The 26161-nt window shown below is 44.1% G+C and overlaps 2 protein-coding genes across 2 annotated transcripts in view; one reads left to right on the forward strand and one right to left on the reverse strand.

The window, feature by feature from the left end:
* Window positions 1-26161, reverse strand: part of pcxb (pyruvate carboxylase b) — a 280578-nt gene that overhangs the window by 69998 nt on the left and 184419 nt on the right. Inside the window, exon 13 of the mRNA XM_032511564.1 lies at window positions 2065-2209. Coding sequence (XP_032367455.1) covers window positions 2065-2209 — 145 coding nt within the window. The remainder of the gene's footprint in view (window positions 1-2064; window positions 2210-26161) is intronic.
* Window positions 22234-26161, forward strand: part of LOC116686552 (leucine-rich repeat and fibronectin type-III domain-containing protein 4) — a 37940-nt gene continuing 34012 nt past the window's right edge. The window contains exons 1-2 of the mRNA XM_032511563.1: window positions 22234-22751; window positions 23766-24600. The gene's annotated coding sequence lies outside the window, so the exon portion shown is untranslated. The remainder of the gene's footprint in view (window positions 22752-23765; window positions 24601-26161) is intronic.

Here is a 26161-nt window from a genome sequence, read left to right on the forward strand (position 1 = left end):
GAATCAATGAGGGTTATAAAACAGCAGCCCTGAGGCTAGTAAGGATTATGGACACATTTATATAAAGCAGGGTTTTCCTTCTTCCGTGTCCCATTTGTGAGTTGGAGGTATTCAGTACATATATACCAACCAATCCTCTTAAAGCTGACCTGAAGACATCTTGTACCGTCCCATTCTTCATCTACAATTCGCTCATATTCCCCTGCCTTCCCCTACGGCTTGGTGGAAGGCTGAGATGACCCAGGGTTTGCTCTGGTTTCACTACACATCCACAGTCACTTTGGTATTTAGGCATTGAGGTCTTCCCCTGCTTAAACCAGATCATTAAATGTGACTATACTGTTGCTCTGAACAGGGTTTTGAAGGATATAGAAAAAAGGACAGGTTTCCCAATGTCAATTCAAGCCCATATCTCAGTGGTTAAAATGAATGTTTTACCCAGGATTAACTATGTGAGCTCTCTGCTACCTCTCCCCCCTCCTGCTGGCTATTGGCAAAAATTACAATCAACAGTATCTAAATGTATCTAGAAAAGCAAACGAGCCGTGACTTAAGATGTCTATTCTACAGAGGAGGAGAGAGGATGGTGGCCTTTCAGATTCCAACTTTAATCATTATTTCTGGTCCTTCGTATTGAGGCCCCTCCTCACCTGGTTGAACCCAGATGTGTCTGTCTGCTGGCGTACCTTAGAAAGTACTCTGACAGAGCCGTGGTCACGCGATGGCATTCTCTTTGCCAATATCTCTAATAATCAGTGGCCCCATTATCTCTTATCTTATCAAAACTTGGAGATTAGCTGAAACATACCACCATATACAGTAGTTTGGAACTGGCACGTTTTCCCCATTATTCAATAATACAGTACTCCTGATTGGTGGGAGGCTGATAACAGCCCCACAGTGGGAACAAAGAGGAGATCATTGTCTAAAAGACATTTTTAGCAAGGTTGGCTTGTTACTTGTTCTGATTTGCAGAACACATTCAACCTACCACGATTCTCTTTTTCTTTTACCTACAATGAAACGGTGTCCCCTGGCAGAGGCCTTTGCCCATCCATCCTACTCAGATGTTATTTACTGTGCAGCCTAAAACCTGTGGTATGGTGTCTAGGCTCTGTCAGTTCTTGGTGATATCTGGCCGCTCTGCCCTTCCTATTGAGATGATCTGGGTACGTGATTGCCCAGGGCTGGGTATCGATCTTGACTGGCATGATGTATGGTCTAACATCCCAGCCACGCAATCCAGACCATCAGCAGATTCACTACAGTTTCATTCACAGGACATGTTTAATCCCCAAAAAGCACCACATGTACAACATGTAAAACAATAAAGTCAATAAAAGCTCAAGGTACATTTCTTCACATGTTCTGGGAGTGCTCTCCTGTTGTTCAGTTCTGGAACAATATTTTATCCAAAATGTCCACCTTGATTAATGTTACTGTGCAGGTTACGGTCACTGTTTGGATTCTGAATGACCTGTCAGCCTTCCAGCTCTCTAGAACCCAAATACGGACTGTGGTTGCTGGACTTACAGTTGCAAAAAAAACGATTGCAACCCGTTGGAAACCACCACACAGCGATATGTAATGATGATCTATTGCCCAGCCCCAGTGCTTTTTATTTTTTACAAGCTGTCATGTTTTTCTTTTCTTTCTGTGACTTTAAATTCAGATCACGTGTCTGAATATTTTTTACAAGTGCAATTTGTTTTTTTGTTGATTTTTTTAAGATAATGTTTTGGGCATTTTAGCCTTTAATAGAGAGGACAGCTGGAGACAGGAAAGGGGGGAGAGAGGGGGAGGACATGCAGCAAATGGCGACAGGTCAGACTCGAACCCTGAGCCCCTGTGTCAAGGACTGAGCCTCCACATATGGGCTCTACCGGGTGAGCCCGGGCGCTCTGCAAATTTAACCATACATGTTCAGATTTTTTGTTCTGCAAGTTCTCACACTGTCAACATACGGACCTTTATATAGAGAGAGTTGTGTGTGTGTGTGTGTGTGTGTGTGTTGTGTGGGGTGTGTGTGGTGTGGTGTGTGTGTGTGTGTGAGAGAGAACTGACCCAGGTAGTGCAGTAGTTTCTGGGCTCGGTTCTGAGTGGGCTTGAGGTTGAAGAGTTCCTGGTTCTCGTCGATGAACTGGGTGTCCACGGTGGAGTGGAGGAACTGGTGGTTGGCAAAAACATTCTGGAGGAAGGGGATGTTGGTCTAGATGTTGAGAGAGAAATAAATTTAAATTTAATTTGTATGTATTATTTAATAAACACAAAGGGTTTGTGAGTGTACTGAGGTAGATGTAACCACGCAAAATCTAAATGCAAAGTATGGAGAGACAAGTGAGTCAAAAAATTAATAACTGAGTCCTACTTTGCAAATGAAGCACCTGAACGAAAAGAGAGAGGGTTTTAAGAGCTGGGTGTTAAACAGGGTTTGGGAAAGGAAAAGACATCGCCACAGCCACATTTAAATCACCGAGTAGGCTAACAGTGCATGATATCAGCTGCAATGAGACACACACACACACACACACACACACACACACACACACACACACACAGCAGAGGGAGAAAGCAATCACATTCCTTTTCTATTTGGTTGTTTGTTTGCATCCCAAGTGTTATCACGCCAATTACGCTCTCTAGATTAACAAAGGGAGGGAGAGTGAAGGAGTGAGAGAGAAGAGCGAGGAAGGAGATGTAATTGTTGGGAGTTAATTTCATTCCTAGATTTGTTGCTTTATTTTCACTCTTGTAAAGCCGTCTTAATGGGGGTAGGCTGCTTTGAATTGATGTGAGAGGCGGAGAAAGTGAAAGGGCGGGTAAAAGAGGAAGATTGACAGAAAAAAAAGGAAGGGGGAGAGAGATTAGTAGAAAGAAAAACGGAAATGTTAGTGGCAGGGAGTGAGTGAAAAGAGAATATGGTAATAAGGTCTTGGAGCGGCTTTAGATGTGTTTATGGCTCTTTAATGTCCCCAAGGGAAGGTAGAGTGAAGGAACCTAAACTGTGTGAAAGATTACTGTTGCTCAAAGTGTATTTGCATATGACTCAAAATGTTAGAGTCATAAATGGAATTTAAAAAGAAGTGAACCCCTGCCACTTATGACCCCAAATCCAATTATCCTATTTATTATTTTTTTTTTTATAAATGCACAGACAACCGACCAGAGCTCAGAACCAGAGAGAAGCAGAGTCCTCGCCTCTGGGTGTGAGTAAGAAGCGGCTCTCGTTCTCTAAACCCAGAAACATCCACCTCAGCGCCTATGTACACGGTAGACTATAGATAGATCTCCGTCACGGAGGCGGGAGGAGACACACCGCACACACTAAGCATAACCCCCGGATGAACAGAACTTACAACCACACTCTGGGCGGTTAGACGACACTCAAACCCAGAGTGACTTGAAATAATTACGGAAGCAAAATCAGTCAGGAAAGCCATAATTGGGAGTGGGGAGTTGAGCAATAAACAGAACCACACTTACCCATGCCTCATTAACAGCACTGGGAGGGAGGGAGCTGCAGCCGAGAAATTAGTGTGCTGGGACTAAAACTGTAAAGAGCATACCAAAAGAGATGTATACAGTATACATCTATGTTTTTATTAGGGGTAGGGAAACTGAAAGTACAAAGAGGTGACATATATACATATATTCTAGAGAGAGGGACTTACAGCAGAAGAAAAAGACATCTTCTACTTCAGAGTATAAGCACCATTCATATTGAGAGAAAAAAACTGTAAATGGTATTGCAGGGTTTCATTTTCTGAGGTACACAGGATCCTCAGCCTCCTGCTACAGGGAGAAGACCTGCAGAGGAGAAAGAGAAGAAAGCCAAAGGATGGGCAGAGCCGTGCTGTGCTGTGCTACCAGGCATTGGGCTGTGGACCAAAACGGAGAAGGGATTTCTGCCTGATGCTATAACTGCTATAACTTCAGAAATCTGTGGACATCTTTACTTTCTTCCATTTATAGTATCCGCCAACATAACTGTATTGCAATAGGCCTGTATGCTGCTGCAATACAAGCCCTTACAAGCATTTCTTTACAAATCAGAATTGAAGCTTTGACTTCATCCAAATGCAGACTGGCAAAGCAAGCTGGTTAGGTTTAGCTGACAACTAGTCTATATCAACGATGTTCATTTCTGGGATTGCTGGATGTCCCTCCTTTAGGCCGGATGTCCGTCCCTGTCCTCTTTCTCTGTGTTGGTGTTCTAACCTCTGGTGGATTTCTGAGGACTATGGTTTACCTGGTCCTCAGATCTCGCAGGGTGATCCAGACAGCTGGGGCGGCTGTGGCCAGTGGTAGAGCGGTTGCCTGCCAATTGGAAGGTTGGTGGTTCGATCCCCGCCTGCAGTCATTGTCGAAGTGTCCTTGGCAAGACACTGAACCCCGAGTTGCCCCCGGTGCTGCGCATCGGAGTGTGAATGTGTATGAATGTATAGATGAGCAGGTGGCCTTGTACGGCAGCCCGGCCACGTGTATGAATGTGTGTGAATGGTGAATGTTTCCTGTAGATGTAAAAAGCGCTTTGAGCAGTTGTTAAGACTGGAAAAGCGCTATATAAATACAGCACATTTACATTTACATTAGAGTAGCTAGCTAGACTATCTGTCCAATCTGAGGACTATGGTTACCTGGTCCTCAGATCTCTGCAGGGTAAATCCAGACAGCTAGCTAGACTATCTGTCCAATCAGAGTTTCTGTTGACGTCTAAAACTACTTCTGAACGTACACATGTTCCACCAAAACAACTTCCTTCCTGAGACTATTTAGCAGAGGCACCATGGCTCTGTCTGGAGCTTAGCCCCGCCCAAGATGATTGTGATTGGTTTAAAGAAATGGCAATAAACAAAAGCCTGTTTTTCTCCCATCCCAGAATACTGTGTGGACCAGCCAGACCCTCCTCTGCAGCGCTGTGAAAGAAGGTCTGGCAAAGCGAGACTAGCTGACACTAAGAGTGAGGTGATTGCTAGTCTGTCCAGATGTCTCACAATCCGCCTCCCAGAACCTCAAATGCATTAAGGGCGGGTCCAAATCCACTTTTTCCTGGATTAACAGCAGATTAAAGGGACTGTGCACCAGGCGCCGGGTTGTACTTAGTGTCTTCATTCATTCATTCATTCATTCATTCATTGGTGTGTTTTGGGTGTAACATCCAATCAACCAATCAGAGGTCATCTCCCATTCCCTTTAACAGCCAGGCGCGTTTGGACTTGGACGGCAACTTGACACCTGTGCTGGTCTTAACCTAACAGAGACACGTGCGTCGGGCTTTGTGCGGCGCCGGGTGCAGGATAGAGACCTACATCTCGTTTGATCAATCCATCCGAAAGTTCAAAGAGCTGGTATGGGAAAGGTTCTGCTTCCATATTTCCAGACTTTATGCTAAGCTAAACTACCTAGTGGGAGTAGCATCGTATTTACCATACAGACGTGAGAGGAATCAACCTTCTGATGTAACTCCTGGCAAGAAAGGAAATCAACGCATTGTCCCAAATGTCTCTGTATGTCTGGTACTTCCTGCGGACCACATTCTTTACTGAGAGCTAATAGTTTCCCCATTTGGACAAGGTCTAAGGTCGTTCTGATTTGTATTTGTTATCTTCTTTCTTTTTTTAATTGGACCAGGGAACATTTTGATGTTTTACCTGCAAGTTTGAAAATCTCCCTCATTTTTCTATGTTTGATATCGTCGTCTACTATTTAATGTGTAAGTGTAAACAAACTCAATAAGTGAGCATTAGGGAGTAAATCCAAAGGTATAAATAAAGTTGTGGCGAGATAGGGAACGATATAAAGAATACAACAGCCAATATTAATGAAAGACTCTAAAATAATGGAGAGGGAACGACACCATTACTACATGGAGGTTTGTCCCCTTCCTGTCTGCTGTATCAGATCAATGTGTTCATTATAAGGCTGCTCTGGAAGCCTGTGGCTACTACGCACACCAACACATACACAGTCCCTTCACTCTCTTCTCCATGTTTCCCCTAATGATGTGAAGCGCACACACACACACACACAGACACACACAGACACACACACACCCCTCCCTTCCCCAATCAGTATCTCTTCGGCATTTTTCTCTCAGCCTTCATCCGGCTCTCAGTGATATCTCTTTCTCTCTCTCACACACACACACCTATCCTGATTTAGATGCCCCTTGTAAACCCCCGCTTGGCTACAGCTCTCGGAGCTACGCACACAGCATACAAAACACACACAGACACACAAACGCCAGTGATTACTGTGGCTCCTGCTCCCAAATCCTTTTGCAGATTGCAAACACGGGCACATACAACACACCTTCGAGTACTGCATTAGTTTTAGTGGGAAAATAAACTTCTAAATGTGAATTGATGCTTGCACAGGCTCTCGTTTACACATGCCCACGCTCTAACAATTTAACACACACACACACACACACACACACACACACACACACACACACACACGGCTCAGTATCAGAAGTCCCTGCCTCCACTCATTCTGGTGCAAATTAAATCTCTGTACCTTTCCTCCAAAAGAATTGGGTTCTGACTATCCCCCCACTATTCCCACAGTGCTGTGTTTATCACTGGGAGGTCTCTGCTCACAGGCGTCGTTATCACTCTTGTTGCAATCAGTCCTACTGGTGATTGCCAAAGCAACATAGTGAGTTAGGTATTGATGTCCAAGGCTGTTGGCTAGACTGCAAACACCTCAAACTCAACATGGCACCGCCTTAAAACACGCTGCCTCTGGTTGCAGGGCATCTGGCTTGTTGGCTACACATTTGTAGTCTCACTTTGTTTTAGATTTAGTTTTTTTTTTTGTTGCTAAAAAAGCTTACACTATTGCACTACTTGAATGTTTGCTTCAGAAGGGCAGCCAACATTGTCCTCCAGCATCCAAATGTGGTATAGACAGAACTCACACCGGACAGTAGAATGCAGTCTGGAGATCCTTTATGTATTATGTATCGGTGTGCACAGGGATTGGATGTCACTTCATCACTACCCAAATACAAGTAGGTGCAATAAACAACAAAAAAACTACAACAACCAGGTGTTACAATCTAGAATGTTTCTGAGTACTAACATTTAAGAACATATGGTGGAATTTCCAGAAACACCAAATTGTGGTATGATGAGACTAGTGGAAAGCTTAGACAAGATCAGGTCATTCATAGGTCACAAGTCAGGGGACAAGAATATTTGGCGAGTCTCTAATAACCAAACCGGTTATGTTTAATTATGTCCGTCTCTCTAGGCAGCTGCATGATAAGGACGTGTTTTGTCTTTGGAGGTCGGTGAGCCTGCCACACTTCTGCACCCATCCCAGAGAGATAGGCTGAACAAGGCTTCAGCATCTGTGTCTAGGCGCCTGTAATATCTTTATTTACCTTAAAGGTTCAGCATGAGTTCAACTCCACCTTCAGGAGGCCAGGACCTTCACAGAGCTGGGCTGGCACCGCACAATAACACAGGTAGTTCTATACAGCTATGCATTTTATCATCTCTGCACCGTATGTAGTTTTTATACGGGGTTGGAGTCTGACATGATGCCTGGTGACCGCAGGATGCCATGGAGACCGGAGGATGCACGTTAGGTTTACCGCAGTAGCCTAAGCCCACAGCCCAACAAAATACATTATTATCATGGTTAATTGTTGCCTGAATTGAGTGTTCATTAAATGCTTCTGATTAATTCATCAAGGTCTCCCAAACCTCTCTCACAAATGTGAAAAGAGTCGTGCTGCTCCTGAGTTTTTCCTTTACACAACTCAGAGGGGACATGAAAAGTTACTGTAAATTACTGTAAGGACAACAACCTGAGGGGGAAAACAGCAAGACCTCCATTATTTTGGACGTACCATCTTCCCACACATACTCATATATTTAGCTTTTTTTTATTAAAAAACAGCAAGTTGGTCCAAGAAACCTTTGGGCCTACTCTGGAAGTTAAAGTAAAAACCTGGAGATCCGGGTCAGGGCCGTGCTCAAACCTTCCCTGCATCATGTAGTTCATCAAGTTCAACTGTGGCTTCCCAGTGTGCAACGTCACTTAAAGACGGCTCACAAACAAGTTTCAAATCTCATGTAAAGTCTGCTGTAGGAAGTTGTCCACTAGGTTGATATAATGTCCTGGATCAGGGTGGGCAATAAAAAACATAAAAACGACCCATCTTCCCCAGGTTCCCAGCAGCCACCAAGACAGATATTTAATGCGTGCTTATTCAAACATGACATACATTTATCTAGGGATGGAAAAGGTTACCTAAAAGCCAACAAAAATAAGAATCCACCACCCTAACAAGCAAGAAACAACCAAGCCCAGAGTCGTAACACAGACCTGATGCTATGAAGGGACACCCCTTAGACGAGTGACACGTCTGCAACGAGGGCTGCATTTAGCTGTGGAAGGTACCGGTCTTTTCTACCTGAAACCCTCCTCTGGTTCACATTAGGTTTCACATCTAGGTGCTCGTCCATAAAGCCTATAAAGCCAGCGTTGGCAGGGTGTCTCTGATCCACAGCTCTCCTGGATCCACCCGCACCCAAAGGTCCCTTGTAAACAAGGCTTTTCTGTTCTTGCTCCTGGTAAAGATCAGTGTGTAACGCAGACATTAGACCCAGCTCTTCAAACAATATCTGGACTCACACCACTTTCACAACGCTGCTCAGCATTACACACAAATACACAACACACACACACACACACCAGGGCCCCATTTCAGAAAGCAGGTTTAGTGAAAAGCTACTTAACCCTGAGATGAAGGGGAGGTAACTCCACCTCAGAGTCAGTTACTATGGTAACTGAGCCTGTGAACCTAACCTGGTCGGGAGCGGGACCTCTAGTTTCTCTCAGTCTCCTCCCTCTGACTCAGCACTCTTTCATTTCCTCATTCATCCATTCAGCCTGTATCGGGTGCATTGTAGCGCAGTTTGTTACCTGCATGAATAAAAAAACAGGGTTGGTTTATTAACCGTGTTAAGATGACTATGAAACTTTTTTTTTTTTTTTTTTTTAAACACGGGATTTCTTTGTGTCAACGATCCCGTTGATGAGCGGCTTTACTTCGCAGGGTGTTATATGTCAGGAGATGATATTGAAGTCCAGACATTTTCATTTTCAGATAACGGATTATTTGAGCGGTATCATTCTTCTTGCCAGTCTGTTATGCAGCCTATAGGCTACATTCCTTCATATCTCTCATATCATATCATTTCATACCATATCACCCATCTTGGGCATGCTCTCCAGCAGATTATCTGGGACACATGTGACACAACATTGGTGATGCGGAGAATATTAGTACAGCGCCGTGACTCGCTCTGAAACGTGTTCTAGACGTTTTTGTAGAGTTCCATGGACACAAACCAGTAGGAGCCCTTCCCCAGTATGGAGGTATTATTGGTATTATATTATATATTATATTATATCCAGTATTATTGGAGGTGGGTGATATAAACCCTTTGGAATAAAAGATTATTAGTTATAATTCTGTTAATGATGCTCTGCAGCCTCAGAATGGGATTAGTAGGCGTAGTACTTTTTCACACGCAGTATTTCACCCAAATTAATTAGATTATAGGTCCAATACTAATTCACCAGTAATATTAAGCTATACTTATGGTCAAATATGATATACACTATACTGGAATATTAATACGCATTTACTCCAGAAGCAATTTTCTTCCACGCAATTTATCTCTCTTTTGCAGCAGGCGCTGGGTTGTTGTTTTTACTCTGTATGTGCGCATGAGTATTGTATGTGCCATTTGTTTGTGGTTGTTGCCATGGTGAATTGTAGTGTCATGGCTCCATCCATGCTGCCTTTTTAATGTGATGGTGGTGGTGGTGATGATAATGATGATGATGATGGTGGAGGTGGTGGTGATGGTGATGATGATGATGATGGTGGAGGTGGTGGTGATGGGGATGGTGGTGATGATGGATGGATGGTGGTGATGATGATGATGGTGGTGATGATGATGATGGTGGAGGTGGTGGTGATGGTGATGATGATGATGGTGGAGGTGGTGGTGATGGTGATGGTGGTGATGATGATGATGGTGGTGGTGGTGGTGATGATGATGATGGTGGTGATGATGATGATGATGGAGGTGGTGGTGATGATGGTAAATCAGCTCAGCGAGCAGGGTTAGACTCAGTTTGTTAAACCTCCTTCTTGAAATGGGCCCCTGGTCTCCATCACCCCCCTCCAACACAAGCACTGCATCTCACTGTCTCACACAGCCTCCACGCTCCCTTAGTGATTAAGAGTTGAAGATGGGAGCTGTCAGGTCATTCGTCTTTTCACTCCTCTCCGATCCGTCACACCTTAACCACCGGCCCAGACCCCCTCACCCCCCCCCACCCCCACAAACACACGAGGAGTGAGCGTACACTCACAGGGACGTGCGGGGGTCCTCTCACACGTACATTAGCTACAGATTTACTCAAGCAGACAAGACAAGCGCAAAATAAACACACACACGGACACACCTCTGTCTTTCAGCAGCAGCATACAAACTGGAGCCAATATTAATAATAGAAGACTCTAATGTGGATGAAAGAAAACAAAAACGTGGCCACACACAGAGACTCAGTTGGCCGTTAGTGACTGTGCTGCGGTCCACTACTTATTGGTCTGGTAGACTGCCAGCAGGCCAGTCAATGTTTGTTTCCACGCTTGTCTCTGTGCTCTTATTTGCACGTGACTGCGTCGCTTCGTGTCCAGAGGAAGAATGAGCAGGTCAAGGCGACAGCAAATGTGACAAACAACTGTAATCACGCCTTACCCCTTCATGCCCATTACTCCCAAGGCCATGCTTTAATTCTCCGCTCACTTTTTTCTAAATAAAGTAACCTGAACCTTGTTTAGCTCTTTATTTCTTACATCTTTCTGCTTGCTTAAAGTAACCAATAACTTTTCACCAAGACACCCATCTTTATCCAATTCCAGTGGCATGAAATAACTGGAAATAGTGTTTAATGCCAGAAGGAAAAGCAGCAGTGGTCTGCATACTTCTCATCTCTCTCACTACCAGTCCCATTACACAGATAACAGATGTATCATGTCTGTTTCATGGCTGCGCCTAAAAATCTGGAATCAGTGTTAGACATTCGCCAAGGGGCTTTTCCCTCAGTGAAATATAAAAGTCTGATTGGTGATCTTTCCTGTAATTACTCAGCAGATACATTTTCACCTTGGAGTTTATCAAGGGAGCTGGGGCTCTTTCTGGGATGCCGGCTTTGCATGCGTGTCTCCGTTTGCATCTGTGTACCTAAGGTTTCATAAGACACAGCCCATGTGAATACAGCTATGATGCCTTATTTAATTCAGAAAAGATTCAGAAATCTAAGGAAAAGAAGTGGAGCAGAATGCTTTGAGAAGTGGCAGACACAGTCTCTCAGTAATGGGAGGACATTCATTAATGCGTCTCAGTTGCCTCTGAGTTGAAAAGGACGCTGTCCATGGTGCTGAACTCGCTAGACATTCTACACAAAGAGCTATTGCACTCATGTCAATATATCTCTCACATAACTGCAGCTTGCAATAGGAGAACAACATTTTTAGATATAAAGCATGAACAGTAAATATTTTTGAGTCATTTGCAGCTCAAGAGCAAAGGTTCTTCTCTAAACTTACCCATTTGCCACCTAGGAGGCAACACATTTACTGTAAAAGCACTAGTCAATTTGTCAGAGGTCTAAAAAGTAAATGCTTTGCAGCTACAAAATATGTATTGTTTTGACTGTCTGTCCTCAAGTGGTTTAAAATAAAACTATTGTATGGCTCTAACCACTTTGTACATGTCCCAGTTGGCTTTTCACAGGGGTCCCCAAGTTCCCACTGCTCTCTGGGGACTACAACAAAAGGTACATTTCTTGATACAGAATGACCCGTCAAATGCTTTACATGAATTTGAGGGGTCAACAAAATGACACATATGTGATATTTCAAATAATCTTGAAACAATGACACCAGGAATCCTAACTAAAATGTGATGTGTCATCCTCAAACACTGACTCAGACTCACCTGCTCTCAAGAAACGTGGTGCTGAGCGAGCTAAAAGAAGGCCCCTTTCAGGGACCCTGGGACGCAGGCTGATTAAATCAAATAGCTACTTAGTGGTATTTTGGGAATCCTTGAGCAGTATGCCTGTGACGCATTAAATGACTCGTGATGCACGTCCAACCCACAGAGTGAGTCGTCTCAGACCCTGCCACCAGGTGGTTGGTCTTCTGTGTTTATTATACTCAAACTTGTGAATGAGCGTCTCTCTTAGGTTGTAAAACAGGAACAAATCCAGCCATGTTTCCATTGAGTAATCAGACCACATGTAGTCCTGTAACGCATTGACACGTTGTACCAAACACCTGGCATAACAACAAACAATTCTGACGTCTATATAGACAGCTAACATAGTAATTAATATCCTGAAAACCAACAACTCCCCCAGCCCCCCACCCACTCCAAAAAAGAAACTATGGAACCAGCAGAGAGTTTAGAGATAGCATGCAGCAGACGCAGATCTTCAACTTGTAGAGCCCGAGAAAAACATTGGGACTTTATAGTTTCACTGTGGGATTCCATCTCAATAAACACTATTATTACCCCCCATCACATAAAACCGCAGCAGAAGTCAAACTGGAGCCAATTTGGTCTAAACTTATAACACAAAGTGATATTCTGCAGCAGAAAAAAGCAGACAAACTGCTACACAGATGATCTTTCAGGGAGAAGAGCTCATTTCAGGCTCCAAACTAATGGCAGTATGGTGGATTTAATTTGGATACATGTGCCAAATCATTTTAGTCCACCATTTCTGACTCCTTATTGTCAACAGATGCACTTCAGGCGGTGATCAGTTCTCATGGCAGTTCCTTTGGTCGGCCGTTACTCATTTCAATGGCTACTTGTTGACCTGTCAAAAGTGAGAGCTAATTCGCTGAGCAGCGGCTCCCGTTGATGTGCTGTGAATGCTGATTCACTAATGAGTGGTGTGATGAACAAACTCGCAGCATGGTAACGTTTTTAACTCGGGAATCCATTCCAGTCTCAGTGGGAGTAGACCCCAGGTTGGAGTTACACCTCCATGTAACTTCCTGTTTCTATTAACCTGCAACAGAACTCAAGCAATGATAATACCCATTTTAAAATATAATAGTAGAATTTATGCTTTATTAATCCGGCAAGGGAAATGACAATGTGATCACTCAGAACACACAGGCCTGAAATACACACACATGCACAGTAGTTATACATGCACCAGTGGAGACACTTGGGGTTGGGTGCCTTGCTCAAGAGCACCTTGGCAGTACACTTAAGTCGTATAGGGAATTGAACCAATGACCCTCTGGTTCCCAACCCAACTATGTATAGACTGAGCTACTGCCACATTACAAAACCTTACTTTTATCTCACTTCAGGTCCATCATCATCAATATTACCATTCATCATCAGACTGCTCATCTTTGCCATGTAATTGCTTCTACCTGGCCTTCTCCCAACAATGCCTGGGACTCGTTTTGGATCCAGGGTCAGTTTAAAAAGGAAGAACTGTGGTACTCTTTGTGAAGACCAACATGCATGTATGAAGATTAATAAAAAACAGAAATAAATTGAGGTGTGAAAACAAATAAAAGCAGACCAAAAGTATTTAAACCCTAAAAGGAGCAGTACACCGAGTACAGAGAGTCCCTGGGAAAACAAACTGCAAACAACGAATGAAGGCAACCATAGCGCTAGAGATGAACTCTCAAGATGTGACTCTCAATTTCAAGTCCTATAGAAATGCTGAAGCTCCACACTAAACAACTCTTCCCCAGTCTAATTAACGAGCACCGCCTGCACTGTTTCACTTCAGAGACGGTCTCGTGTCAGGTTCGGGCTGCCAATGTTCCAAAATGTTGTCCAAGTATCAACAGTCTCAATGACAAATGCTTTCCCACACTAGAGCAGATGTTCATAATAACACAAGAAACACAAAGACACATCCTGTTTAGCATGGCGCAGAAAGCTTAAATAGTCAGGTCGAATATCTTTCTGGGATATTCCTGGTACAAGGCAAATACAGCTGAAAAAAGAAGGTACATGTGTGAAATAGGATGGCAAGTCATGGAATCTTAGAAAAAGGCTGGAGTTAGTCTAGTCAATACCTTCACATCATTCTCCATAACACCACAGCCCACATTTTATTTTGCCATTTTTAGAAATGAAGGCCAAATTGTGCATTAAGTACGGTCCATTTTAAAAGGATATCAGGTTCTGCTCATTTCCTCTTGCTTAGCTATGTTCCTATTGCATTAAAACAAACCACTTATGTCCCAACTACCTTCAGGTTACGTTAGGTGACAGACTACAAGGGCACGCAAAACAGGATTCAGTGAGTCACATCATGTTGATTATTAGAGATCAAAGTAAAGCAGCACGCCTCTCGCGGTTTCCATTTACCATCATCAAAGCATCTCCTCTAACGGGCTCTGCATGCCGAAGACTACTGTCACAAGTAATAAGGTGATTCAGCCAGGCTGCACTAATAGATATTGAGCAAAGATTGCTGGACCACCAGTGCAGACATGTTGACTCAACCAACAAGACCTTCTTAAGCCTTCCCTTCCACAAATAGCTCAACATGACACGATTAATCCTAAAACCCCCGTTCTCAGGAACTATAGAGCCCAGAGAACACCGTGTGCCTATTATGGGCCTCTTATTTACAGAATGTACTGTAACTGTCTAGATTTCCTCAGCACAGAACATCATGCATTATTTATTTATATGTTTTATCGCATTATCAGGTTGGCCTGTGATTTTCTAGTTTTTTTCTAGGTTTTAATAATTCCTTTTTTCTCAATGCTCTTTGATTGAAACTCGTGCTCCTCCTACTGTGTGTGTGTGTGTGTGTGTGTGGTGTGTGTGTGTGTGTGTGTGTGTGTGTGTGTGTGTACTCATCATGAGGCGCGCTGACCGTGCAGCTGATAATGGCCGTTCCAGTTAATGACGCTCCAGTCCATTGTGCCAGTGAGCCTGCGTGAGCAGCACCAGGGCTCTGGCTCTGGCACACCCAACCTGAATGCACTCATTTATTAACGTTATTAGTCACACCTGCGTTTAACAAGTCAAACCGTCCTGCTGGGAGAAAGGTCTATTAGCTACGTTTACCAGCACAGCCAATAATCCGGTGGTAATGTGATTAAAGTGGTGGAGATCGTGTAAACAACATTCTCATAAGGGTAATTATTCTCAGTCAGAATAAGCGTAATAACCTTTACCCAGCTATGAGACTATGTCGACATGGAACGCCAACTGCATGATGACACGCCAAAAAAGTCAGCTGGTGTCTGCTCTTCCACAGCGTTGTAATGTTGGAAAAACATCTCTTAACATGCTCAAACTCAAAACAGGTTTTACTGCAGTGCTCAAACCGATTCCAGGGATAACCATAGAATTATTATTTAGACAGAAAAAAGTATGCATTGTAGCACAGAAACCGGGGTATTAATGGAACAGTTCATTATGCAAGCTATAAAAGAATTTTCAGCTCTTCCCCCTTATTAGCTATAATCTGATAATTAGATGCATGTAAATGTGTCATTGCACTCCGTTTCTTTTATAAAAACACAGACAACCTTGCATATCCCTGCGTTTCTAACAGAATTAATGCCAAGAAACTACAGATGAAAACAATCAACAAACATAATCTAATTTACAGTCTTTTCATTTGCACTTCTAACAGCCTTTTTTCTTCTGCACAGCCCATTGCATTCCTGTACAGATCCATTTCTGTAGCCCACTGCACACACAAAGTTGTAATAGTTGCCTCTAAACCATCGGTTCTTATTTCCAATGGAAATTTTCGCAGCACATAAAGCACCTCGCTCTTGGAAACACTTCGCCTGCATGTTTGAGTCTTCTCTCTAACCAACATGTCCCTGAAGTTATTTCAGCCCCGTGTCTTTACGACTTGAGTGTATTTGTCAAGGTTTTACACTCAGAGCAATACAGACAATTGAGGCCCAACATGTTTTTCTGGTACGTCACTGACTGCTGCCGATGGCCGCCAGTAACTGGAAATCCTTTGGAGACCCTGCTCTTAATGCAAGGAGAGAAATAAAAGAACAATGACACGCAAATGGCTTCAAGAGCAAAATTAGAAGGCAGGGTTTGTGGGAAGCCGACGTGTTGTGTGTGTGTGTGATGTGTGTGCTGGTGTGTGTGTGTGTGTGTTGTTGTGTGTGTGTGTGTGAGACTGAGTCCTTGTCTCATTATCGCTAGATTGAGACAAATAGATGGGGATCTGCCCTGCGCTTCATCTAAAACTCCATACCATTTACCCCTGACATCACAGCTGAGCAAGTGTGTGTTGTGTGTGTGGTGTGTGTGTGTGTGTGTGTGTGTGTGTGTGTGTGTGGTGTGTGTGTGTGGTGTGTGTGTGTGTCGTGCAAGTGCATGAGTCGCGTCTCTATTTAGCCTTGTAAGAGGTGTGTGTCTAACTGCAGAGCGTACTGGCACTTTCTGATTTGTGTGATATTACGGTTTGCAATTGTTCAATCATGCTCTGTGTGGAAGAGACTGTGTGGAATGTATGATCCGTGTGTGTGTGTGTGTGTTTGTGTGAGAGAGAGAGAGAGCAATTGACACATTGGTGATTATGTGTGACATTTTTCTGTGCACAGGTGCTCACTGAGTGCATTTGTTGCTTATATTTAGCCACCGTGTCACACTAACTCACCGTGACTCATTTCTACTCTAAATAATGTCCTCTCCTGATGACAAACCAGCTAAAAGACAGAAAAACATGAAGTGATGGAGAGGTGCAAACTCTACACACTAGTATACATTATGCTGCTCACGTTTCTGCAACACCCGTTTGTTACTCAGCGGTTTCCTTCTAGTCTTCAGATAAAAGAAAAGCAAACTGTGGCCATGGCATCTCGACTCCAGCACATTGGACTTAAAGCCCATGTTGCAAGTTAAACACCACTGTTGATTATTGGGTACAAAAAGCAACTCAAGATATGTATATCATTTAAAATGTCTCCAAATAGTTTAAAAGTTGTTTTGGTCTCATTTTTAGTATTCGCGCGGGTTTATGGAGTCAATTCGGCGATGACGTCACTGAGGAGAGCAAATTCTCAGCCTGGCACTAGAACCACGGAGACTGACTGGGATGAGGAAGAGGAGGAAAGGCCAGCAGCAAAATAATTAAGAACCTGACAGACGTGAGAGGGCAAATGAGGAATTGTCAAGATTGTGGGAAGTCTCCTTCATTTATCTCCTTCATTTATCTCCTTATTTAGCAACGCAGCAGTGCATACGATGACTTTACTTTTTACGTACAGTGAAAGCAGCGAGTGAACGTCAACGTTTTCTCTCGACCTAGTGACAGGGACATGTCGTTAGTTCGGAAGTACTGGTACATTTATCTAGATATATGAATAGAAGGCATCCCCGAGTGTTATTTCTAAGTGTTACCACTTCCTCCGGTGAAAACGTGTTCGCTGTTTGGCCGGTGTTGTGTGTGTGGCGGCGAAGCTGGCTGTGGACAGCGTTGCTGTAGGCGAGTAGCATACGGCCGGATAGCTCATGCCGCGCACACTCGCGGCTACTCTTCATTTATCTTTAACGTCATAAATGTAATAATGTCAGGACTTCCGGGAAAGAAACGATATGCGGGTGTCCGTTTCAAACACCACTGCCGGTTGATTAGTGGGCGACAACGCCGTCGTGGTTAGCTACCGAACTCTACTGCCGTAGTTGCTGGCTAGCATCCGTACAGGCTAACTATAGCCAGTTAGCTTTGTGTGTAACGTAACAAAACCCCACATCTCGTAGGAGCAATGCTTACTATTCATTCAATACATTATGGTACAAAAGGCGCACTAATGCCACATGTATGAGTTGACAACAGGACGCATACATAGGCAACACCAAAGGCAGTCGTAATATTACTAGCAGGCTAGGCTAACGCTGTTGTGCTAACACCGGCGGCCGTAGCGTTAGCTAGCTATAAACTTGTGAAAAGCCAACAACATCCCCCGTCTAAGCCGTGTTTCACTTTCAGATCTTAGTTCTTGGTTACGTCCGTCTTTGAAAAATCTGCCGCCTAACACGGACAAATTGTACCGACCTTCCTACGAGCAGCTAACCTACAGCTAGATAGCTCGCTAGCTATACGCGTATGCTAGCTATAGCTGTCTATCTCTCTCTCTCTCTCTAAATAGATCTATATCAATAATTGTACTATATTGTATATATAATATATATATTTATAGGGACTATCTATTGTATATGTATTGTCTTATCTATAATCTGTTGCTGAAAACTCTTGTCACTGTTGCTTCTATCTCTCGTAACTCTCAAGGTCTCTCTAAGCTGGCTGGCCTATGTCTCCCTTGCGTGACGTCATGCAATGCATTGTGGAGAGAAAGCAAACCCACTAAAATATGACCTACTTTCGTGTTAATTTATGTTTTGTGATACTTTTCAATATCATATACAGTGGATACTGTTTGAATGTTTATCACAACAATCAATAAGTGCGAATTCGTTGGAAAATTAAACCTGCAACATGGGCTTTAAAATGAAGAAATAACTATGAAGCTAAAGTTGTCCTGTGGATTTTTCTTTTAAACAAACAAAGGTTATGTGCGTTACATACACTGTTACTCACAAAAGTGAGTTGTGTGTATCCTTGGGGTCTAATAAATGCCCTCCCTCCTCCCTGCATTACTGACCATAACACACCCATGCTAATCATAACCGGCTCCCTGTCCTATTAAGGGCGGCTGTGGCAGTGCCTGTGCCCTTGGGCAAGACAATGAACCACGAGTTGCCCCGGAGTTTTTTGGAGAAAAAACCATCAGCAGATTTTAAGACCCAATCTGCTTGTGGAAAGGAGACCAAGGACGTCCCCAAAAGACCATCTGGTGTCAGACACCCACTCACCAGGACCCTGGCACTAACATCCAACTCCCCAAGGAGACAGTGGTCAAGCGTCAACCGATTCAGGACCGGCCACAGCCCTGGCTTGGCCAGTCTCCACAGAGGAAGAGGAGGACCAGGTCCCCTCCACACAGCAGATCAGGAGGCAACTCAGGGACTTTGTATTCGCTGAACAAAATCAGAAGCAAATAAAGGATTAGCATGCACCTGGGTAAACCACATACATACTTTACATCTAGATAGTTCCTGTTGGTTGACACCACCCGCAATTAATAAATAAAGAAGTCAATGGATTTGTTCAGGCCAGGTTCAGTAGGCCGAGTCCCTGGCAACCGTCTTCACTTTAAGGCTAATTTGGCCTGACCGAAGCAGAACAGGTCTGCCCTCCATCTGATTCAGAGCAGCATAACTCACAATGACCTAAAACAAAGGTCCAGCTAATCTCTCAGCTTTTAGTTCTCAGTCCGAGGGGGGGATAGAGCTTCCCCTGTGCGCTTCACTTGAACACAATTGATCTGCGGTCTCAGGAAATGTTTTAAGGACACACAAACTTTGACCTTTCCTCTATAGATTCATGGCTGCATGTTCAGATAAGACATGTCATTCCTTACATGTTAACTAACTAGCCAGTCAGTAATGACTTGTGAACTCACTTAATCCATCACCCAGCAGTAGGTCATGTTAGTTTATTTCATTCAGCAAGGTCACTCTCCCTGCCGAGAGGCCTGGGTGCAGACCACTCGAGGTTTGATTAATTGTGAAGCAACGAGCCATAAAGCTGTGGCTGTAAACGGGATATGTTCGGGTGAAATGATGTATCAAACCTCTCCTTGCTGGACCTTGCTTTGAGGGAGGTCTGGCTTGCTAAGTTAAAATAACACTGGCCCGCAGCAGAAAAAAAAGAGCAAGAGTTAAGAGAGGGACAAAAATAAATTAAATAAGATGCATGGAGATGCATGAAAGAGAGATGAGGTGAATGCTTTAGATGTAGAGATAAAAAAGGGAAGCGCAGATTGATTTAGAGGATCAATGACGGACAAAAATGTGCTCCTGGGTGAAAATTGTGTTACATAAAAAACCAGTTCATCCATAAAACAACCAGATCTCTATCCCTGCCCTCCCTTTGCCACATTTTATTTCCAGTGTGTGATTGTGTTGACGAAATGGGCCTGCACATATGTGAATGTTGGAACAACTTAATTCCAACATCCCATATTTTCAGCGTTAGAGGTTCTGCCTCAGTAATAGGACACACACACACACACACACACACACACACACACACACACACACTTTCCATTTAACGCCTATTTCCAGCAGCCATCGGCACAGCGGGGAAATCAAGCACCCGGCCACCGTTTGAAGTTGTATCAGCTGCACTTGTTCCTATCACCATGCTATCACTCCATCCACTCCTCCTTTCTACCCCTCACTAACCCTGCTCTTCCTCACTTATCTCCCCTCCGCCCCAGAGATCCTCGGCCTCTTTGCTCTTCTTTACCTCTCCTCCCTGTGCTCAGTCTCTCTTAACTCTCCGTCTTTGCAGGTCTCTGCTACCCGGACTGGCCCAGAGTAGCCTAAGGCACCAAGAGCTTCGCTTCCCTTCGTCATATCAGCGTACTTTTATCTCCTTCTCTTCCTCCTTCTCTCCTTCTCCTCCCCCAAACCTACGTCTGTGGTTGAGACGTACGCAGATCCTTTACTTAAGCTAAAGTAAAAGCCTGCATTCAAAAATGGACTCAAGTAAAAGTATTATAACAAATGTAGTGAAAGTAAAATCATTCAATAAGCATAATGGCCCCTTACAGAGGGTTGGATTTTAATTATAAAATATCCTTATTTTTTATATTTGATGCACTAAAGGATAAAGCTGGCGTCCGTAGGCTACACCTGGCATTTCTTGGAGACAATACAGCCTTTGCAGCCACTTCACTTGTTGACTGTGTGCAGAGAAATTTCCAATTCACTCTCAAGGTCTTTTTTTCATTTTTCACAACTCATGTTGTCACTTCATGTGAGTACAACAAGTGCAACACCACACATGCCATTGTTGATTATTGAAGTCTTTATTGAATTTTTTCTCACTGTGGACAGATTCTATGTAAAGACCAAACCAACCCTGCTTTTGTCTGCTTCTTAATGCTTTATGACTTTCCCTACATTGTTTTTGGCGCTTAAGCCCAAGCCAATTTGGTCCTACTGCAGATATACATGTTTAAAAACTTCCGAATGCTTACATTTTTTCATATTTGAAAAATGGCTCAGTAATTTCCTTAAACAGAAAACCTTACAGCAGGCACTGTAGCAAATGCCACTGAAACAGGAGTAAATAGGGCATTTATTGCCTCCACCGAGGAGGTTGTGTTTTCAGGTTGGTTTGCCTGTGAGCAGGATTAAAACTACTGGCCTGGAAGCGTTCAGCCCGCGCCGAGGAAGAGCCCATTCCATTCTGGAGGGGATCCACATCACAGGGTAGAAACACATATTACTGGTAGCTTTCGTTAACACAGCGAGATGTAGGCATTCGTGCTACACTGCGGGGTGTTGGAACAATTAGTTCCTGATCAGATGTCAGAGCTCGCCTGATCCATGTCGTCGTCACACAAACACGGGAAGCTTTAAGCGCTCAAATCCAACACGTCTTCTTCGTAGCGTGCATGTTGTTTCCGCATTCCAACTTAAAGCTCATGAACACACCAAAGTCAGAAGAACGACCTGCGTGAACGGGACCATCCAAGGAGTAAGTGAATGCACCGTTGGCCTCGGTGGAGGGCTGCGCTCTCAGAGTGCCGTTCTAGCTGGGGACTATTTTCTGCTGCAGATTAATACGCATTTGGTGTGCTGGTGGGTAACAGTAGCAGAAGGACAGCGTATGTGGGACGGATTTAAAAGAAATGTCCAGTCCCCTGTGTAATGGAGGGACATTTCACCCCGTGCAATGCGGTGCTTATAATAATATTATTTTTGGTGTATAGTACTGAGAAATAGAATAGAAGTAGATCAGGCAGAACAGATGGAGCTAATGTTGGTTTTGGTGTTTTTTTTATGGGATTTGTTGTTAATTATATTTTATACACACAATCTAGTACCTCAAAACCGTACTTGATTAAATTCAATCGTTTACTTTAAATTACTGTCCTTCATTATTGGTACTCCTTTACCCCTTTTTCCGTCTACCCTCATCTTCTCTTTTCTCATCCACTCCTCCTGTCTATTCCTCCTCCTATAGGATTTTCTCTCTATCTCTCTCTCTCTCTCTCTCTCTCCCCCCCCCCTCGCTGCCGGAGCCAGATCACAGTCCTCCCTTCTGCTCCGCGTCGGGAATCACACACTCTTCTCCCCCAGATAAGGACAGAGAAAGCCAAAAGAATGAAGGGAAGAGGATAAAATGGATAAATGAAGTGAAGTGACTGGGTGGAGGCAAAACCTTTCTGAAGGAGAGAGATTTCTATAAATACAAGGCAGCTTACTCCCTGCATTTTTCTCTCTCCCTCCCTTCGTTTTTGCAGTGTCCCTTCCTTCATTCAGTACCTGTTATATGGGATTAACATGACTTAAAATTCAATCAGCCTACAGACTGACGGGAGAGCGACAGAGGAGGCAGACAGAGCGCTGCAGCTGTCGAGACCGAGTTAGGGGACGACCAGCGGGAGGAGAGAGAGAGAGGATAGACAGTGCAAGGTAGAGATAGAGAGGAGAGAGAAAGATGGGTGTTTTTCCACGGAGCTGAGATAGAGAGAGAACCGCGGACACCGGAAGATGTGGCGGTTCCAGAAGTCATGGTGGAATGATCCGGAAAACAAGGTGAGTAATTCTACCTTTTCATTTAGCGGCGGGCAAAACACGGTTAGGTAAGGATCAAAGAACTAGAGGAAGACTTAAGAAATGGATAAAATGACACAACGTAGCTGTATTGTGCTTCTGAAGTAGCGAAGTGAACACCGGAGGAGGAGAAGCAGATAAACACGAATGAAAAGAACAAAAAGAAAAATCAGGAAGAACAAAAAAACTGGCAGAAAGGCTGCATATGTGTAGCGGCTGCACTAATGTACATATGCACACTGAGGAACACACACACACACACACACACACACAGAGTGAAAGCACAGCTTTAGATCAAGATAATGAGATTGTCTTCTTAAAGGTGTTGGCTTTTGGAGTTTGATTGACAGGCTTGTGAGTGGGAGGGAGGGAGTGAGGGAGCAGACTTTAGAACTGTCTGACATTCATGGCGCTGATCAATAGCCCAGTTGTTTCATTAGACTGTGTGTGTGTGTGTGTGTGTGTGTGTTGTGTGTGTGTGTGTGTGAGACTGGAAAAGAGAGCGAGAGAGGAATGCAGAGGCTGTGTGCGCTTGCAGGAGAGTACCACTGCATGCCTACAGTGGATGTGTGCTTGGTGCTGGGGGGCTGGGGGGTTTGTTAAGCCTGCTCATGCTCGTGTGTTTGCATGGTGCTCAGGAGAGGTTGTGTGAGCAAGAACCAGCCAATGCAGCCTCCTGAGAGACGTTAAGAGGGACTCAGAACTATTGATTCTATCTGACAGACAGGCAAGAGGCGGGGGGGGGGGGAGGAAAAAAACTAGGGGTGGCAAGTGGGGGATTTAAAAGAACTGCGTGAAGGAGGTAATGATCGACATGAGCAGTCGTGGAAAGGGCGATGGATGTGCTAGCTGGGGGGGGGGGGGGGGGGGGGAGAGAGAAGGGTCAGATGGTGGAAGAGAAAGGAGGCAGAGAATGATAATAGACTCAATCTGATGTTAGTGTGATGGAGGGAGGCATTAACTGAACCCCCCCCCCATGTCTCTCCTCTGTTGCAGGTGTCTAGCCATTCCTGCAGCTTACTCTCAAACCTCCCTCTCTGCACCTAACTCCAAGGTCATCAATGAACAACTAACTCAAAGTGGGGGAACAAGCACGGATCCCACCGCGTAGAGCGCGGGAAGCCCCAGTGACACCCCCTCGAAAATCCCCCCCCCCAGGAAGTGAGAGATGAAAGAAAAGAGGGACAAACTGAATGTGTGAAATAATCAAGCAATAGGAGAGAGAGCCGGATGAACAAATACGAAGACATTGCGCTGTATGAGTGAAGACAGGAATAAAAGAAGGCGAAAGGGGGGGAAGGAGAGGGAAGAGGGTGAGGAGGGGAGGTGAAGATCGCTGCCAACTCCAGGACTCCCATTCTCTCCCGATGAACTGCTCCGCACTGAGAGAGAAGTTGAATACAGCCATGAGGGAATCATATCAAAACACCATAAATAGGATTTAAAGCAAAGTGGATTTGTGATTTCTTTTCAAACTGAGATCTCTCTTTTGGAATATCACACCAGGATTGAGCAAGTAATTCAGGATTTTTCAGGTTTTCTTCATCTATAGAAGCCTAAGAGGATATTGTGGGATCGGAATTTCTGCAACTGTCTGGTTTTCTGACACTGACCTACATCCGCCTCCTTTTGATGTGTGTGTGTGAAGGGGAGTAGGACAGGTTGCAGCACAAACACAATCCCCCGGCCCCCCCGCGTCCCTCCCACTGGCCCAGCACAAGGAGAAACACCTGGGGCGAGATCTGTGCTAAACACTCACACACAAAAACACACACAAACCTGGATAACATGTGGAGCTGATTCGGATTATAGAGCCGCACAGACGGAAAAGGTAACGATGATGCAGTTCTCTCACACACACACACACACACACACACACACACACACACACACACACACACACACACACACACACACACACACACACACACACACACACACACACACACACACACACACACACACACACACACACACACACACACACACACACACACACACCCGTCCTGTATCAGATTACTCAGTAGGTGCGTTTTAGCTTGGCTTTCATCACCACGCCTTTATGTAAACTCACCTGGTGTGTCGCGTGCGTGTGTGTGTGTTTGTGTGTGTGTGTCATGGTACGAGTGTGTGGATGCAGGGCTGAGAGTTTGTGCGGCAGCGGCACAGAACAGTTCCAACTTCCCTTCGTTTGAGGCTTTTTACGTAAGCCGTGTCTAAGCACACACACATATACAGATTTGGCACACTGACACAGGAGATTAGACAGACTGAGTGGATATATGGGAGGATAAGAGGGCGATGAGAAAGAAATGGAGACGGGAGGAGAGGGAAAGTGCAAGAGAGGGAGGAGAAGATGAGATGGAAAGGGGAGAAGGGGAGGGAGGGGTGACACATGACATAGTAATGACATAGAGGGGTCAGGATGAAAGGATTGCAGTAAGAAGAGGAGAAGTGAGAAGCTTCTTCAAGAGACAAGGAAGAAAAGACAGATGAATGGAAGAATGGAAAAAATTACTAAAGTAGGAAAGAAAGGGTGAACTGATAAATTAAAAAGAAGAATCCCCAGGAGACAGATTTAGAGAAATGAATGGACAAAGAGGAGCAGAGGATGATAAAATAGAACCAACTGAGACAGAAATTACATTGAGAAGAAAACAGAAGACGGATAGATTTATTATTAATTGAGAAAAACTAGATTTTAAAGAAGTCTGCAATGATGAGTGACAAGATAATAAAAAAAAGGTTAAAAAGAGGCACATTCAGGCTAAAATGATGGATGAATGGTGATTTACCATAGGGAGATGAAAATAGAAGGATAGATGAGGAAGAGATCATTAGAAATGACAGATGGCCATAATTATTTAGCCTTCTACTTCTAATTAGTCTTACATGACCAAAAAGTCTGTAAAAGATCACTAATACCAGTAATAAGCTACTTAGAGATACAACTACAAGGGGAATTTGGTGTACCACAGGGCTTTTCCACGTACTAGACGTGCTAATTATGAGACACAACTTGGGGGAAAAGTGAAATTCTACCTTAGGAGGAACATTAATTACCCTGGAAACAAAAGAGACCCGTCTCAAAACAGTACACCACATGAGAAACGTGTATATTTATGAACAATAAGTGTCTCAAATGACAGACAGGGCTCATTACTTGCTCCGTTGATCTTTTACAGCCGTTTTGATTTGCTTTGAACCGGGGCAGTGGTTCACAAAGAGGGTCACAAAGAGGCCTTTGGATATCCTGTAACCATATCCTAATTCTATAATTGGACTCCTGCTAGTGGTAGTCTTAGGAACACAGAGCAGGTAAGTGTCATACGGTTCAAAAAGTGAAATGAAGGCGGAACAAAAGAAGCGTCTCTAAATGATCCTGTTGATGC

Source organism: Etheostoma spectabile, unplaced genomic scaffold (assembly GCF_008692095.1).
Source record: "Etheostoma spectabile isolate EspeVRDwgs_2016 unplaced genomic scaffold, UIUC_Espe_1.0 scaffold394, whole genome shotgun sequence".
NCBI lineage: Eukaryota > Metazoa > Chordata > Actinopteri > Perciformes > Percidae > Etheostoma > Etheostoma spectabile.